The sequence below is a fragment of the Anas platyrhynchos genome, chromosome 2, assembly GCF_047663525.1.
Source record: "Anas platyrhynchos isolate ZD024472 breed Pekin duck chromosome 2, IASCAAS_PekinDuck_T2T, whole genome shotgun sequence".
NCBI classification, from domain to species: Eukaryota; Metazoa; Chordata; class Aves; order Anseriformes; family Anatidae; genus Anas; species Anas platyrhynchos.
The window spans coordinates 116,389,797-116,406,643 of record NC_092588.1 but is presented as its reverse complement, the minus strand read 5'-3'; the positions used below and the strand labels follow the sequence as shown (position 1 = coordinate 116,406,643).

Sequence of the window (16,847 nt, the reverse complement as noted above, 5' to 3'; positions counted from 1 at the left end):
GCTTAATGCTCTTCCTCCTACAGCTGTAACATTGTATGGTGTATCAGGGAGTGTGAATTTGGGTAACATCAGCAGCTTGAAGTTTCCTAAATTTGTAATCTTACGAGGAAGAAGTTCACTTTGGGTGCTTTTAATATTTAAAGACAAAAGGGAAGTGTTCGCAAATCTTGTAATTTAAGACATGACAAGTGAAGCCTTAAAACCAATGGTGTGTTTTATTCGACCTTGTAGCTCAATTTACATTAATATACCTTGATGTCTGGCTGTGGATTCATATTTATTCCCTGAACATCCTACAGAAAATTAATTTACTGAGGCAGATTTTTACTTGCTTTAGTATTGTAGTTTATAAGCTATAGACAGATGATCACTGCATCTTTTTAATATTTGTTTTCAAATTACTATTAACGTGATAATGGCATTTACCATAAAATATTCCTCTTTGGATTCTGATAACTTTTTCTGAAAAGTGACACCTATTTACTAGTACAAGTTTTCCTTAGAACTGCAATTCTTTGTCACTAATTCTACTTAGCAACAAAGTTGGCTTATAGTTGTTTTCTTTCTGTTTATTCTTTTAAAATAAGTGTGGTGTGGAGTTGATTCTTGGGACTGATAATTAGTGTGTTAAATTCATTTGATCCCCAGAATATCTACATACACCAAAATCTCTTTAACAAGTTAATTTAATGTAACTTTGCATATGTTGTAGTTCAGCGTTGTGCTCCCCATGGAACAGTTTGAGAGCATTTTGAATGCTGTGTAATCAGGGAGAGAAGATGGCAAATCATAGTGACAATTCTGATGTTATTGGCTGATCGTATGATTTTTTTTGATATCCTAGCAATTCTTCTAATGCGACTTAATTCATTGTTCTTCTGCTTTCAAAACAGAGGAGAAACTAGGTCAGTAGGCTATCAGACAAGCTGTCAGAACTAATCTGTGAAAACACTGTGTGCAGTTAAATCCCTCTGCAACACAAAGGCAATAGAAAGTATCTGAATCTTCATGGTACTTAAATTTAAAACTGTACCCATATGGGGTGGGGAAAAAAAAACAACTATTCTTGCATTGTAGCTGGGTTTGTAATCTTCCAGTTTTCACGTATTTTGCAAAGCTCTCATTCAATAGCCATAATATCTTAGTCCTCCTTTTCTTTCTTTTTTCCCTTCTTTTTTAGACTTCAGAACAAGAGACTAAAGGTCTTCCAAGCAAAAAGGGAATTGTGCAATCTATAGTAGGTCAAGGCTACCACCGTAAGATAGTCCTGGCGTCCCAGTCAATACAGAATGTTGTTTATAAGTAAGTATGCTTTCCGTGGGTCTTTATTTTATCAGAGCTTTGTTTGGGGTACGTGTTTGTTCATCAGGACTCTTAAATTTTCATGGAATCATTGTGTGTTCATTTTGGAATTACTCGTGTAGTGAAAAGAGGTGTGTTTAAAATTCTCGAGTCCTACTTAAACATCATTTGGATGTCTCCTGTTATGGCCAGCAGAGGGCTTAATTGTGTATTCGTTGTAACTGAGAGTCATTAAAACTTAAAATTGATTTTTCTGAAATTTGCATTTCCAGTTAGCTAAATTAATCTTTTTCTCACTTTAAATATATATTTTTGGTAATTCACTCTAAAAAATTACAGGTGGAATCTAGTTCCTCTGTCATAAGACTTTTAAGAAGTGAATTCAATCAAAACAAGAGAACTTCTTGTAATTGCCATGTAGTTGAACCTGCCTGTGCTATTTGGATGTCATGGTATACTTTCCACACATAAGAATATCAGGGTGTATATATCTTCATAAATAAAACTTGCTCTGCATCCAGGTCTTTCTGGAGCTCTGCTTTTCCTTTTAAATTTAGTAGGATTGGTACTCACCAGCTATCTTCTGTGTCTCTTTCAGTGATGGGCAGTCTTCAGCAATACCTGTAGCCAGCATGGAATTTGCAGCGATATGTCTAAGAAATGCCTTGCTGTTACTTCCAGAAGACCAGCAGGAGTCAAAGCAAGAAAATGGCTCTAAAACTAGTAATCAGCTAGGTGGAAATGCAGAAAACAGTGAAAGCAGTGAAGCATGCAGGTAATCAGAATTTTGAATTACACCTTGAATTTAATTAATTTTAATATTTCGATATTTTTTGAATATAAAACTTGAGCTAACTTACCTGTTAAGCTTTATGCAGCCCATTGAAATGAAGCTCCTCTGACTTAAGCTCACAGGGCCCATTGGGGAGCAACAATGAAAATAAAATGGTGGCCTTAACTCAGCCAAGACCTACTTCTTGTTTTTTCTTTGCCTCGTCCTTGTAGAAGTAAGGAAAGAAAAGCATGCCCTGTACAGGAAAATCCCTTATTACCTTCTGCTTTCAAAAGCAGATGTTTCTTTCACTTAAAGAATAAAAAAAGAATCCCTCATGCCTCTCAGTGGTCACTGCTAATTTCAAAATCTCCCGGCTCTTCTTGAATTTGTGTGTCACGTTCTGAAAGACTCTAAAAGGATTTGTTTCCTCTGACAAGGGACCCTCTGAGAGAGCAGTAAAAGATATAAGGCATTTGAAGAAAATCACACTAATTGAACAGGATAATTTTGAAGCAAATCCCACTAATTGAACAGGCTGGCTATTGGGCAGATTCCTCTCATTCACAAGACATCTGTGAATATTTTCAGTGGTTACAGGTATTTTTAAAATCTATCTTTAGCAAAGGTGTCCCACGAAGTACCTTCACTACAACAGTGTCAAGTTCCCTTCAGTGCTGTTGTCTGAAGGTCTGATTTGGAATTATCTTACCTGTTTGTAACAGACACGAAACTGTACTTCAGTGGAAAAAGCTCCACTTGTTAAATGGCTGGAACTCATTTTCAATTCAGATTGTTTGATCTGTTCATAAACCATCTCTCTGCCAAGGTGCCACTGTTAACCTTCTCTTCCCATTTTTCATTCTGGAAGCAGGGTGTCTATCAGCTTACTGGGGAGTGAAATTGCTTATGTTTAAAAATAGAGTGAATGTTTGCCCCCCAAACAAACCCCAAGCCTAATTTTAAGATAGTGTTGTTGTTGTTGTTGTTGTTGTTTTTAAGGGGTGTATTTTGACATAATAAAAATAAAGGGTAGCTAGAAATCTAATGGAAGATGTACTTTGTGGGTTTTTTCTTTACAGAATATGTATGTAACTAATCACTAAGGTGTCTAGGACAGCAGCTAGTTTACTGCTTTTCTTACTGGTTGAAGTAAAGGTTACAAATGCAGTAAGTTCTGCATCTCCGGAGCTTAAAGTTCTTGTACTACAAGGAACTTCAAAAATAACTCAAGGTTGTGGAAAGTGGCATGTGTTGTTTGGTGTGTCAGTCAAATCTTTCCCAGTAAATGCCCCCATTTTTCCTTATCCTAACTATTTGATAGCAGCATTTGCCTCAATTTTTACATAGCTTCATTTTCCTGTTTTTTTAGGCTATAGAATTTTTGCAGTCCTTTAAAATGAAGTGAATAAATATCAATGCTTATTATGCTGAGATCTTAATTATAAGGAGTGACTGCAAATAATTTAATATACTGTTTTTATTCTAGCAATAAAAGTCATGAAGGGGATAAATTCATTGCAGCTCCACCTTCTTCGCCTTTGAAGAAACAGGAATTAGAAAACTTAAGGCAAGTAAATAACAAATATTCACAACTAAATGAGACCCCTCTTAAATTGTGTTTATGATTCTGGAGTCATTACTAGCTTGCTTGTTCGTTTGTTTTTTAATGGTGTGGCACTTGCAGTATTGCATTGTAGTTGTTGATGTAAAGATGACTTTTTTTTTTTTTACATGCATGTGCTTCCTTTCCTCAAGGCTTTGAGTCGGAACAAGTAGAAACTCTGCAGTATTTCAGATCAGATTATAGTTAAGTGTCTGTTTGATCCCACTATTACAGGCTTGCCATTAAATAGTTGGTAAAACCAAAAAATCAAGGTCTGTAAATGACAAAGCTAAAAATCTGGCAATGGCTCTTCTGACTATTAGGAGGGGGAAATTACAGTATAGTACCCTTACCTGTTAAAGATTTGGTAAGGCTGGTCTGTGAATTCTTCTCCCCTACACAGTTTTCATCTGGACTAGGGTTGAAACCTTTAATAATCCACCCTTCCCCTCAGTTTATTCATTTTCTGCCTTCTCCCAAGCATGGCTTAGACTAAAACCTTTTTATTTTTAATTAACTTACTATTATCACTTTTTCATATGTGACTTGGCCTTTAAAGTAACAAATGCTCTAGGAGCATTTTAATACTATCACATATACTAATACGTGATGGTAGCTTTTAGATTACTTTTACACCTTTTTAGACGTTTTGGTTCTAAATCAAGTTTTTCTATGAGTGATAATGAATTACTGTGAGATGATTCTTGGCTTGTCAGATCTCATGGATTCTTTGTCTCAGTTTTGACTTTGCATTTTGGAAGAGATACTTAAAGAGAGCAAGGAATCTTGCACTAAATATTTGCACAGGTATCTGCAGTTTGGAGTTTTTATCTGCCTAGAATTGATTCAACGTTATTTGGCCAGGTCTTATTTTATAATCTAGATTTTATCATCTATAATATTGTATAATTTTCAGTTCAGATAACCCAGTCTTCTCTGGACTCTTCACAGCTATTTTTTCTTTGACTGCTGCAATACTGTAGAAACAACTGAAAATAGATTTAAGACAAATGCGAGCCTGACAACAGGTTACAGGCCTAATTAGACAAAAGAAGCCTAAGCTAGTGTACTTAGCTTTGCTTTTGTAGCAGGCTACTAATATGTAAATGCTTCCACTATTCCCAGTGTGATAGACAATTTGTGCTGTAACTTGATTGTTGTTCTAAGCCTTAAATTTCTTGGTATTGTAGTGCAAACAACCATTTTGTCATGTAGTTTCTTTTCACAGTTTAAACTGTTACTGCATGTTATATAAAATTCCTTCTGTCCCGGGTGACAATGAACAGCGATGGCAAAACAGAAAAATCCCTTTCAGCAGGTAGCCTTCCCACGTGAAACAAATCCATAGTTTGCACAGAATAGAAGGAAAAGTTGCCTTTGTCCTGGCATTTGACTTCCTTACCATGGAAGAACATGAATAAAACTCGACTGCAGTGTTTTTGTATTCCCAAAGATCTTTGAAATACTTGGAGGAACGTGGACTACCAAACACAGTAACTCCTATTTGTCCAAATGACTATTGTGTTGTCTGAAATCTCTTTATATTTCCCCAATTAAATCATCATATACTGAAATGTTAATGGCATTGTTCAGGTGGCTGCTAGCCCACTGAGAATCTCTTACTATAAAGCTTGCACCACTTCTTAAAAAAAGAAATCTGGTTTAAGTTTCCATTATGGACAAAGCATACAGTAGTTTCCCACTTAAACTCTTGAGTAACACTTTGTTCCAGCCTAACCCCAGGTAACCTGTGGTTTATAATGACCACTGTAACCTTTACTTTGCTGCCTTGTGTATAGCAAATCTACTTGTATTTGTTTAAAGGCAATTTAGCAGTAGTCTGTGAGGAGACATTACTGAGACCTTGATTATTTATTCTGCAGTGATGCAAGAGGATACTCCTTGAAATAGAAGGCAGTGGATTAAAAACAGTGGTGTGGTGTGATTTTGTTTTTTTTCCTCTCCTGACTTGAAAATGTGGTTGCCACATGTCAAAATCACACAGTGTCACATCGTGGTTTTCTTAACTGCATAGTCTTTTCTTTCACAATCAGCTGTTATCTACTGATGAAACCTGACAGCCTGTCAGGAAAAACCTACCAGTTTAGCAAGAACTATGCTGCTTCTGGTAAAGAATGTCATGTAAAGAAAGGAAAAGCATTGATCTTTTTTCTTTTTCAATACTTGCTTTGACTGCTGGTTAAATCCATGAGACTAGACATCCTTAGAGTGTAACTGCTAAAACCGTTCCTAGGTTTCTGCAGATGGCTATGAAAATGTGGTAGGTTCAAATGTTAACGTATTACTGTTGGCTTGCTCACTGAGGAGCTAAGTGAGAAAGTTAAAATCCATGTCCAGTCAGGGAACATTAAAAGGGAAATACTGAAATGACGAGGATTATTCTGAGGAGTAGAATAATTTTTCCCCTTGCTGACAGTCACTGGATAGAGAAGTCTCCATTGCTTCTGGTACTGACATGGAGAACTTAAACGTTTGGGATTTTTTTTATGATTTTGTACAGTTGAACATCCTAATACGAGTTTAAAATGACTGACTGTGCCCCTAAATGACTCTTAAAAATTAAAAATGGACTCTAAACAAAGCTTAAGTGTTGGGTGTATTGTTTGCTACTTGTGTGCAAATTAGTTGGACAGACTTTTCAGGTTAGCGATGCTCTCCAAATGGTTTAGAGGAGCCATTCTTATGCCTTTATGGTAGGTTTTGAAGGAGTGGATTTGCTCTGGTTAGCCTTTTTTCCAGTGGAATAAGCTACGCTGAGCGTGTAGGTTAGGTTGTACAACCCCTCAGCCAGTGTGGGCTGACAAATCTCGTTGCCTAAACCTACCCAGGAGGTTGTTTGACATAATCTGGCAGTTTAAAAAAACATTTTTCTTTTTCCTAGTGCAAAGGCAGTTTTATTTAGGGAACGGAGGGGCTCAGTAATGCTGGAAGTCTCCAGTGCTTAAAGACGACCTGCGGAGTTTTGTCAGAATCCCGACTGGGGTGAAAAACTAGTTTGGCTTTTCCCTTGTGGTGCAATTCTTCTGCTCTGATTAGCTGTCAGATCTCCTGAGCGTTTGGTTTGGCTGGTTCAACAATGAATCCAAGCATTGCACGGAGGAAAACGTGGATGTTTTCTTCAGAGGACTTCTGCTGAAGGATCTCTTCGAGGTCTTGAAGGGCTTAACAGGCCCTGAATCCTTCGGGCAGAGGAATAGGTTTCCACCTTGTCGGACCCATCTGCTGTGTGACCAGAGCACACCTGTTGTTTGCATTTATGCTTTCAAAAAGCAAAAAATAGTTTTAAAACGCTGTGGTGAACAGAAGGCTTGTATTGACTTAAAGGGTAGGAGCACCCAACTCTGCAGGCCTTGACTTGCGTGTAAAGGTATTTAGCATCTCTGCTCATTGTAAAGTTGCTCTTCCTTGAGGTCGAGAAGAAAAGAAGCTGGTTAGAAGCAGGCCATTATTTCAGGGATTTCTTTTTTTCCCCCCATTTCCCTCCCCCTCCCCACAGCCACAACCTTTCAGAAATATTTTCGGTCGGGGACTTGAGCCGGGGGAAGCTTTCCTCTCTTTCTTGAAAGCTTTTGTATGTGCTCAGATTTGATGTGACATCTGGGCATGGTAAAGAGGAAGTGGGGGGTAGGGGGGAAACACTGGCGAAGTTTCTTATCCTGCTTGTGCATAATTAAAGAGCATGCCTCCTGGGAACCGGGAATAAAGGCACCCCAGGCCCTGCCGTGAATTACATGACTTACTGCTGGACTCAAAGTGGGCTTGACAGTTGCCAGAAGGTTGGCGGGGTAATAGCCCACCTCCTGGCAGGAGAGTCGAAGGCTCTGCTTGCATCTCTCCCAACGTGAGACCTCGCTAAGAGGATCCCCTTTCCCTTCCCTGGAGGAAAAAGGAGTCCGTGCTCACAGCAAGGCAAAGCAGGCCCAGGTTTTTGCCCCAAGAGAGGACAAGAGGGCCTGCACTCACTGGGCTGGGGCAGGGACATGGAGGGGAGTTATTACCAACTGGAAAGCTTGGCTTAATGCTGGCATCCTGACGTGGGGTTCTTGTGTGACGAGGGAAAATGAGAGTCACTCGGATTGCCTTACAAGAGCCGTCAGAGATTTTTGCGCTATTGGAAACCCATCAAAGTCTGCGACAGCAACAAAAATGCCACATAGCAAATCAGGCTCTTGGCAGAGGATTACAACCCTCAGTGTAACACAGAACTGGAAACAACAAAACTCCCTACAGTTTCGTCTCCTTGTGTACAAATGTTGTAACATATTTCACTCTTCTATTTTACAACTTAATTGACTCCAACAAGGCAGCTGTAGTTCAAGGTGATTTATAGGATTGGGAGTTACAGAAATCTGTTACCCGTTGTTGCAGGAAGAGGGGGAGGGCAGAGAAACGCAAATGAAAACCCAGGGTTTAAAGAATAAAAAGAGGATGAGAAAGTCCATGAGAAAAATATCATGTGTGGTGAGGTCCATCAGTTATTAATGGTCAAAACTTCAAAATCGTACTGTGGTGATCTTTGGTTTGTACGGGTTGAACACAGCGTGTGCATCTCCTCATGCAGGAAATGCAACTGAGGCCACAGTTACAGAAAGGCCAGCTCCTTTGCTTTGTAGTTGGATGTGAAGATATCGTTGAAGACTTGCAATTTATTTCTTCAACGCTTAAATGTCTTTCATTTTTGAGATTCTGGACTGTTGGTGAAAAGTGGAGGTCTTTGCATTTTATGTTAGTAGAAACATAATACGTTAGTAGAAAACTGTTCTATCTAGTGACTATGTTAAAGCTAACGTAATCTTTTGCATGTTTGCTGTTGCTGGCTTCTGGAGCATGCTGTAAAGTTGTTGTCTTTTGTTTTTTTGAGGTATGACTATAACTTAGTAATTCCAAATATTTTTCCTTGAATGTGAAATAACTTCAAGTAAGAACGGAATGTAGGGATGCTGTATGGCTGTGAAAATTTATATGTACTTAAACATTTGTGTATGAGTAGTTAATATCTTAAACTGTTTGTGTTGTATATGAAGTTTATTTACATAGGATAAAAGCAATAAAGTTTGAAACATATGAAAACAGAAGTTATTCTTAGTAGGATCAGAATCATTTTAACGATTACAAACTGTGCTGTTTGTTCCTGCTTCTGTTTTTTTATACTCTGTGTAAGAAATGTTAAATGTCTTTAACAAATGTCCAGCAAATCTAGATAAAGGAGAAATTTTACAGCTGCATTTGAAATCACAGAATTTTCTGTTTAACATATTGGTTCCCTCCTTTTTTTATGCCTCTCTTTTTTTTTTTTTTTTTTCCCTCCAGGTGCTCAATACTTGCCTGTAGTGCTTACGTGGCTCTGGCTTTGGGTGATAACCTCATGGCACTGAATCACGCAGATAAACTCCTTCAGCAACCAAAGCTGTCAGGGTCTCTTAAGTAAGTCTGACGTGACCGTTTCTTCTTTCTCAGCCCTGCTTTTTGCTGGAGAGTTCTGAGTTGAAGCTTCCCATGTCTGTAGCTGCTTGCCCGTTCTGTATCTGAGGCAAAGAATTGCTTGGCGTGCTCCTGTTCTTATTGAAGCTCTGACTAAATGTTCATTGACACGCAGGAACGTGAGTCCCCTCGTTTGTGTGTGAATTCCATGTAATTCAGAACCGTTTGCTGCTCTTGTTGCTCTTTGTTAATCTTCAGCTGCAGTTCCCCTTCATTGCAGGACTGTCAGATCTCTGTCCTGGCTCACTGTGGGCAGCACCTACTTGTGTTGGCACAGCACAGGGGGCAGGAGTAAGCAGCTAGATGTGGACAACTGCCTGAGCCAGCATGCAGCTGAAAACTCGCTTAGCAAACTACCACGTCGGAGGGGTGGGTTTGCTCAGACAGCAGGGCACCAGACCTTGGATGTGCAGGATTGTCACTTCACATCTTGCTGTTGCTCATAGAAGTTCCATTATTCGATTTCTGTTCTTCGTTTATAACTTGGCTTTTATCATTTTGGAAAGAAACACGAACCTCTTTCTGTTTCTTCTCACCAATTCTGATGCATCTCTGCAAATTCAAAAAAAAGGGAGCTCTGGCCCCATCCTTTTGACCTTGTTTGTGCATTGAGTTCCTGTGTATGACAGGAATTGAATAAAATACACATGAAGCTTTTATGGTACTAATGACATTTGGCAAAACTGGTAAAGTACAAGCAGAGAGCAAGCTAACTTGTGTTTATGGATGCTGGCAGCATTCTCTAAAATTGTCCGTGTCAATTAACTTCTTTGGCTCCCATGCTTCAAACTACAGTAGAAGCTCATCTTTTTGTGCAGTCTTTATAAAAGCAAGATCTTAGAGGATTTGCCAGGTAACACATAATTTTCTAAAGGCAGTGTTACTGCTATGTGATGCAAGAAATTCAAGGTATTTTACAGACTTAGTTTAACTTTTTATTGAATGTGAGGTCACTTTAACACCTCAAATTTTAGGTGTATCGATATTTTGGGGGTGTTTTTGTAACCATTTCTTTTTTTTAATTCTTTGAGATGAAGCCATACTGAGTACTGTCTGTCTAGAATAGCTGTTCCTGTGCATGAATTAGTTGGCATTACTCATGTACAGAATTTTTTGGAACACTGGAGTGTAAAAAGCAGATGTCAGAATGGGGAATTACGCAAGCAAGCTTACTTCATGCGTGTGTATTAAGCAGTCGTTGTCATGTGCTGAAGTTAAAAACTGAATTAATTTTGTCTTGTGTAAGAACAGTGAATTTTGGGGGTTGTTATGCTGACATTTGTACCTGACCCTTTTCTCTTGTAGGTTTCTTGGGCATTTGTATGCAGCAGAAGCTCTCATCTCTCTAGACAGAATATCTGATGCCATCACTCACTTGAACCCTGAGAACGTCACTGATGTTTCCCTCGGGATCTCTTCAAACGAACAGGATCAAGGTTAGTGAATCCACACTTGATTAGAACTGGTCATGTTCTCGGCTGCTTTCTTGCTGTAACTTTGTGTATAAATATGATGACGATTAGGATCGCTTGTTTTAAGATGCAAGATTGTTTGGGGTTGGTTTGTTCCTCCAGGCTTTAGTTCCTGGTTTGACTTTGTTTTGTCTTTTGCATGCCCGTCCTTCCTTTGGCATGTCTAATTCTGTAATATAAATAGAACCGTATATTGTAGCGTTAAGCATAATGTTGTAAAATTCCTTTTGTTAACTTCTGCTTCGTAGTTTCTGCTCCATTTTTTTAATCTCTAAGCCAGGGCTTGCCTAAGAGATAGGAGCAGGGAGAATGTAATCTGTATTTTGCAGTGCTTCCAGTTGGGAGTGTGTAGTCTGTGACAAAAATACTTCAAGAGCCCACCTGCATAATTAAGACTACAGCAGCTCTGATTTCACTCAGATGACTGCAGTTTACACTTCATTGTTCCTATTTGCAAATCTAAAAGTTCTTAGGGAAACAAAACATTAACTATGGGAACGTGTAGCTTAAATTTAGAAAGCAAACTGATATGTTTTCCCTCTGCAATGTCAGACCGTGAAGGAAGAAGCAAATTTGTATCTGTTGACCTGTAACTATAATTTTTGTAATGAGCTTTAAAAAAAGCTCACAGAAAATGATATCTTTGTGTCTGTTTTTACTTTGTAGGGTCTGACAAAGGAGAGAATGAGGCAATGGAATCTTGTAAGTACCAGCCAGCATATTCAGCAGAGTACAGGAACTTATTTGGGCAGCTCTGAATAAAGGTTTTAAAAAATATATTTTCTTCAATTGCAGCTGGCAAGCAGACCCCACAGTGCTATCCCAGTTCAGTCACATCTGCACGAACAATGATGTTGTTCAACCTCGGAAGTGCTTACTGCTTGAGGAGTGAATATGACAAAGCTCGAAAGTGTCTCCATCAGGTATGAGAAACAAATCTTAAGGCAGCTCTAGGGACGGAGGTACGTCCTTCAAAGTGCCAGTTAGATCACAGCAAATCCTGGTGATTTCACAGCTCAACATTTGTGGGCTTTGCTGAGATGGCAGCTCTGTTCTGTCTTAATGAACCAACCTCTATTTGTAACATGAAGGAATTCCAAAGTTACTACCTGTAAATAGTTCAGTACTATTTTTAAGGATTTCTTTTAGATTGTGTCAAAACAGTGGAAGATGACTAGGAAGCCATTTTTCTAATTTTTTTTAACAGTCCAGTAGTAATTGTTATATTCTACAGGAGAAGGTTCTTTAGGGCCTTGAATTTCCTTGTCTTTGATCAGCTAACTCACCATCTAAGCTGTGAAATTTAGGGCTGAGAGAACAGCTACAATCTGCTGGACGTCTGGTTCTTGCCTGCCTGGTCTCCTGGTAAGATCAGGTCTGTTGGGGGCTGCTCACTCCCCTTCTTTCAGTAGAACAGACACAAGTTACTACTGGATGCTGAATTTGAACTGTGTAGGCCACTTTCTCTTGAGCAGGTCCAGTGGATGGCTGGACCAGCCCGTATTTTAGCTTGTTAAATAATAGGTTTCTACTTGGGGAGCATCTCCACCATCTGCTTCTTGTAGAAGGATGCAGATACCAGGTACCACTGCCAGGCAGCCCTGTAACAAATGATCATCTTGCACCTCTTTTTGATCAGGAATCAGTCCTGTTAGCTTCTCATGTTTTGTGCAGATCCGGCCTCAGGAAATGGGTTGATCTCAAACACAATTTACTTCTACAAATGTATAGAGACAAATACGCATTTTTCCTGCCCTCTGAATTGGGCCTTTATAGAAAAGATAAAATTTCAGGATTCAGCCTTACTGCCATTACAGGAGTCATCCTTGTACTAGGATTATCAAGTGTTCACATTTGATAAATAATTGAAAACAGTAAGTTTCAGAGGTAGGGACAAATTCTTTATTATTTGTCATTTTTCTTGCTGCTCATGGCTGGGCTTTACCCTGCAGTACCAAACCACCAACATGATGCTGACATCCAGTGACCTGGGAAGAGGGAAGGCAAAGGATAAGGAGAGAAATAACATTTTCCTTTGAAGGGCCTGGTAGCTCGCTTTCATCTTCTTACATTCTCCTCCCTTTCCCAGTGAAGTTTTGGAGAGCCCTTCTGTTTGAACCGAAGGGAAGGAGCAGCAGTCTGATACTTGGCATGGTTCCCGACAGAGAAGCTGGTGAGGCAGAAAGCAGGGACTTGTCTGGGGCCTGCTGGAGGCAGTTCTGCAGGGCTGTGTTGTTCCGAAGGCTCGCAGCTTAGGACATGTCTCAGCTGGAGCACAGGGACTTAGCTGCAAGCCAAAGGAAATCAAGGGCATGTACCTGGTGTGCAGGAGATCAAGAGTAGGGAAGTCAGATCTGGAGCTAATACAGAAGACAGCATCACTGACTTCACAGATGAAAAAACGTACATATTTGCTTGTGATGATCCTTGTTAACTTCATATTCTGAACTTCGGAGCAATGGAGGTTACCTTCACCCATCATCTCAGCAGGAAATCGCAGTCAATTGGCCCAAGAATGACAGACTCATATTGACATAAGCATACAGCAGATGGTGCTGCTAATTAGCGTGAAACAATCTTGCAAGGCAGACAATCTTTCAATTTCTCCTTGCAGGCATGAATCTAACTGTGTGTATTAGTTTGAAAAATCTTACTTTACGGATTGTTATTTGGTTTTGTCAGTTCAGATGATGTTAATGGTCTTGTCAAGGAGCATTTTTTGAGCTGGATACATCTCTTAAGCACTCTTTCTCCCCTCCCACCTTCTTTTTCCATAAGGCTGCTTCATTGATCCACCCCAAAGAGATCCCTCCAGAGGCTATTCTGCTGGCTGTATATCTTGAACTACAGAATGGTAAATATTACTCTTTTTCCAATATTAAAATGCTGATTTAATACATAAAATGAAAATGTAATGTTGAGTGTAATGTTTGGTGTTTATAACATCTTAAGTCTTTCCCTGGAATTCACAATTAACACAGGGAAAGGATTAGAACACATTTGTAAAGTTGTGAAATGTTCTGTCAATCTAGATTTGGGATGAATGGGGAAGAACAGTTGTCATCTTTCCTGATCTTTAGAGCTGTGCCAGCATTTTTGAAGGATACCCTTTAGGCCCTATCTCCATTTTTACACTGCCACGGATCTATGTATCTGTACCCTCATTTCCACGGAGCAATTACTTGCGAACATGTGGGGGTTTTATAACTTGATAACAGTTAAGTGTTTTGATAGAAGGCAGTTTATCTTTTTTGGCTGGCAATTCCTGCTGTTAAACCTGTAAAACACACATGTATATAAGAGCAGGACTGCCGTAAACACCTGACGTTCTAAACATGCATCTTCTGAGCTGAAATCTCCCATACTTTGTCCAGAAATCAGCAGTCTTGAATAGGCCCAGTAAAACCTGTGATGAGGTTTATACTATAATAAGAGAGCTTCAAAGGTTGTACAATAAAAGAAAATTCAAATGCAAGTTCCCAAAGAAGCTACGTCAAAGGCTGTGCAGCAAGTACTCTGAGGCAAAGCTTGTACTGTTGGGAACTCTTCCAAAATCCATTCTCTTCATGAAAATGCAGTGAACCTTCAAAAAAAAAACAAAAAAAAACCCTACATAATGGGAAAACTTGTACTTGGATTCTGCAGTGTGAGCAGATTGAATCAGTGGAGTTGTTTTCCTTTAGGCTTCTTGCATTATAGGGAAGCAGAGGCCATGACTTTTTTTATTCTGAAAAAAAGTTTTCCTTGCAAAGATATTTCCAAAATTCCAATTTAGAAACGTTTCTTTTTGCAACAAAGAAGCACAGAACAGAAGTGAGTATGGAAGGGGCTAAGGCTATGTTTTGTTCTAAGAATGTCAAGAAAAAGGCACTTCTCTTCTAAAACTAAAACATTAATGAAGGTAAAATATTTGGTAAGAGGAAAAATGTTCTTTTCTGAACTTAACAGGTTTCCTCCTACAATTATATTGGCTTAATTTTTAACAAAGAGCTCCTTTTCCAAGTAAATAGATATTTAGTTGATAGGCCATGCATACAGTTGAAAAATCACACTTTTTTTCTTTTAAAAACAGATTTTACATCTATTCTTGACACTTGCATTCCTGTTCCTTAGTGTGACGTTGTGAGGGTATTTTGTGTGAGAGAACCTCTCTGCCCTAGCTGTGGGAGTGAGTGAGAAGAGGTGCCTCCAGGAGTTCAGCAGGGGCTCTGGCACCTTCCAGCTCCAAGGTTAAAGCTTGATGTATTCAGCTGAGCAGAGATGGAATCAAGTACTAGGAGTCCAGATTTACTTCTGTTAGTGTTCTTTAATGGCTGTGCCCTTCAGTGAATAGGAAGCTTGCTTTTGTACATGGTCTAGCAAGGAAATGATGCCAGGGCTTAGGCATCACTGTTGACACAAAGGAGCTGAAAAGTCGTACAAAGCTCTTACACCTCTTTTTATTTTTGCATTGCAGGTAACACTCAGCTGGCGTTGCAGATCATCAAGAGAAACCAGCTTCTCCCCTCCGTGAAAACACTCTCTGACATGCGGAAGAAGCCTGTTTTTCAGCCAGTCCATTCAATCCAGCCCATTCAGATGCCCGCTTTCACCACTGTTCAAAGGAAGTGAGGGTTTGAGTGAGCTTGCTGCTGCCCTTTCTATGAGGGCTTGGGATTTTGTATATTTTTTTAACCTAGGACACCTGCATACCCGGGGTTGCTGGAGTGTGTTCATTTCTGTAAATTTTTAATAAAACACCTAAATGCCTCTAGTCATGTCTTTTTGGTTGTAAAGCCTCTTTAAGAAAGGAAGAGATGTTGGTATCTGTTTCAGACATGAATGGCAGTTCACTTAGCAGGAAGGGGGGGTGGCCTGAAAGGCCTGGTGCTGCAGCACAGAGTTGCTTTAGTCCATGTGTCTTTGTCCTAGTGGATGGTGTAGGTACAGGTGAAAAGTGCGGGTTTGTAAGAAAAAGGATTGGGTTTGCAGGGTTTGGTTTGCTTTTTGTTTGTTTGCTTAATGTTGGGTTTAGAAGACTGTATTTCAGAAAAATTTTTGAGTGAAAGGCAGAAACAAAGCAGGTGTACAATAGACAGCAGCATGAACTTTGCTTGCTTACCGTGAGCACCAGAAAACAGATGAGCCACCCTACTCTGAGCCTTAACCCAATAGATAATCAGGGCCCAGTGTGGAATGTAGCCACTCTCTCCCTCCCCCTTTCCTGCCTATTTTATGTTGTTTCAGCTATTCAGAGGTGATCTCCTAGGGAGAGCTGGGCTAACACCTTATCTCCCTGTGCTGTGTCTCTGCTGCCATTGTACTTTGTCTTCAAGCCCTTCAGGGCCCTTAACATCGCCCCTCCAGAAGGTCACAGAGCCCAGGGGTTACTGGGAGAGCAGAGCCAGAAAGTCCTGCTCTCTGTAAGGTGAGTTGTGCAAAGGGTGTCCCAGCTTTGCCCCAACAAAACAAACAGCTGGGAGCAGGACAGCACCTTTTATTAAAAAAAAGTGCGAGTTGCAGACTGAGCATAGAAGTGGCTGTCCCTTCAGCAGGAATAATGAAGCAACTACATTAACAGGCTCATCTTTGGTAGCTGATGGGCTTCCCTAACATCATTTTTAGCCCTTGCCGCAGTAAGGCATGCCATATTGCAGCAAGTTTTTACTCAGTTGATGTAGGAGGTGGCACCCTTGCTGTCCTCGTGGAGGGGGTATAAATTTTTAAAAAAATGTTTTTAAAATAGAAAAGATTTCAGGCTCACCTTTCTAAAAAGGCAGGCGCCCAGAAGCTGATCCATCGTTCAAGTCAAAGTAGAGTGACTGATTAAACACAAAAAGGTTCAAGATGCTCGCTGTGTGGTCTCAGGTCTTGAATAGAGTGGATTCTTCTCTGCCCTTCCCAGCCCCCCGAGGAATGCAGGGCATTCACATGCAAAAAATGCTAATACAGCGCCCGGCTCCACCCCGCGGCATGCAGCGCTGCCCTGCGGCTCGGGGATGGATGGTGGTGGTGTCCTGCCCCAAGCCCCTGCACCGCTTATCGCAGCTGCATTTGCATGTGAGCAGAACCATTCATCCCCAGCTCTTCAGAAAGAAGCAACTACACCTTTGGGATTATTTTTTTCCCCCCAATAAGAAGGGTGAGCAGTGGTGGCAGCTTGCAGGAATGAAGCTGCACAACCACGAAGGAAAGAAATTATCAAAAACCCTTC

General features: G+C 40.0%; 1 protein-coding gene across 1 annotated transcript in view; it reads left to right on the top strand.

Moving 5' to 3' along the window:
• Positions 1-15,407, top strand: part of CNOT10 (CCR4-NOT transcription complex subunit 10) — a 28,010-nt gene extending 12,603 nt beyond the window's left edge. Inside the window, exons 11-19 of the mRNA XM_038175072.2 lie at positions 1,181-1,302; positions 1,901-2,077; positions 3,564-3,644; positions 9,012-9,125; positions 10,488-10,618; positions 11,321-11,356; positions 11,450-11,577; positions 13,433-13,508; positions 15,111-15,407. Coding sequence (XP_038031000.1) covers positions 1,181-1,302; positions 1,901-2,077; positions 3,564-3,644; positions 9,012-9,125; positions 10,488-10,618; positions 11,321-11,356; positions 11,450-11,577; positions 13,433-13,508; positions 15,111-15,265 — 1,020 coding nt within the window. The 3' untranslated portion in view covers positions 15,266-15,407. The remainder of the gene's footprint in view (positions 1-1,180; positions 1,303-1,900; positions 2,078-3,563; positions 3,645-9,011; positions 9,126-10,487; positions 10,619-11,320; positions 11,357-11,449; positions 11,578-13,432; positions 13,509-15,110) is intronic.
• The last annotated feature ends 1,440 nt before the right edge of the window (positions 15,408-16,847 follow it).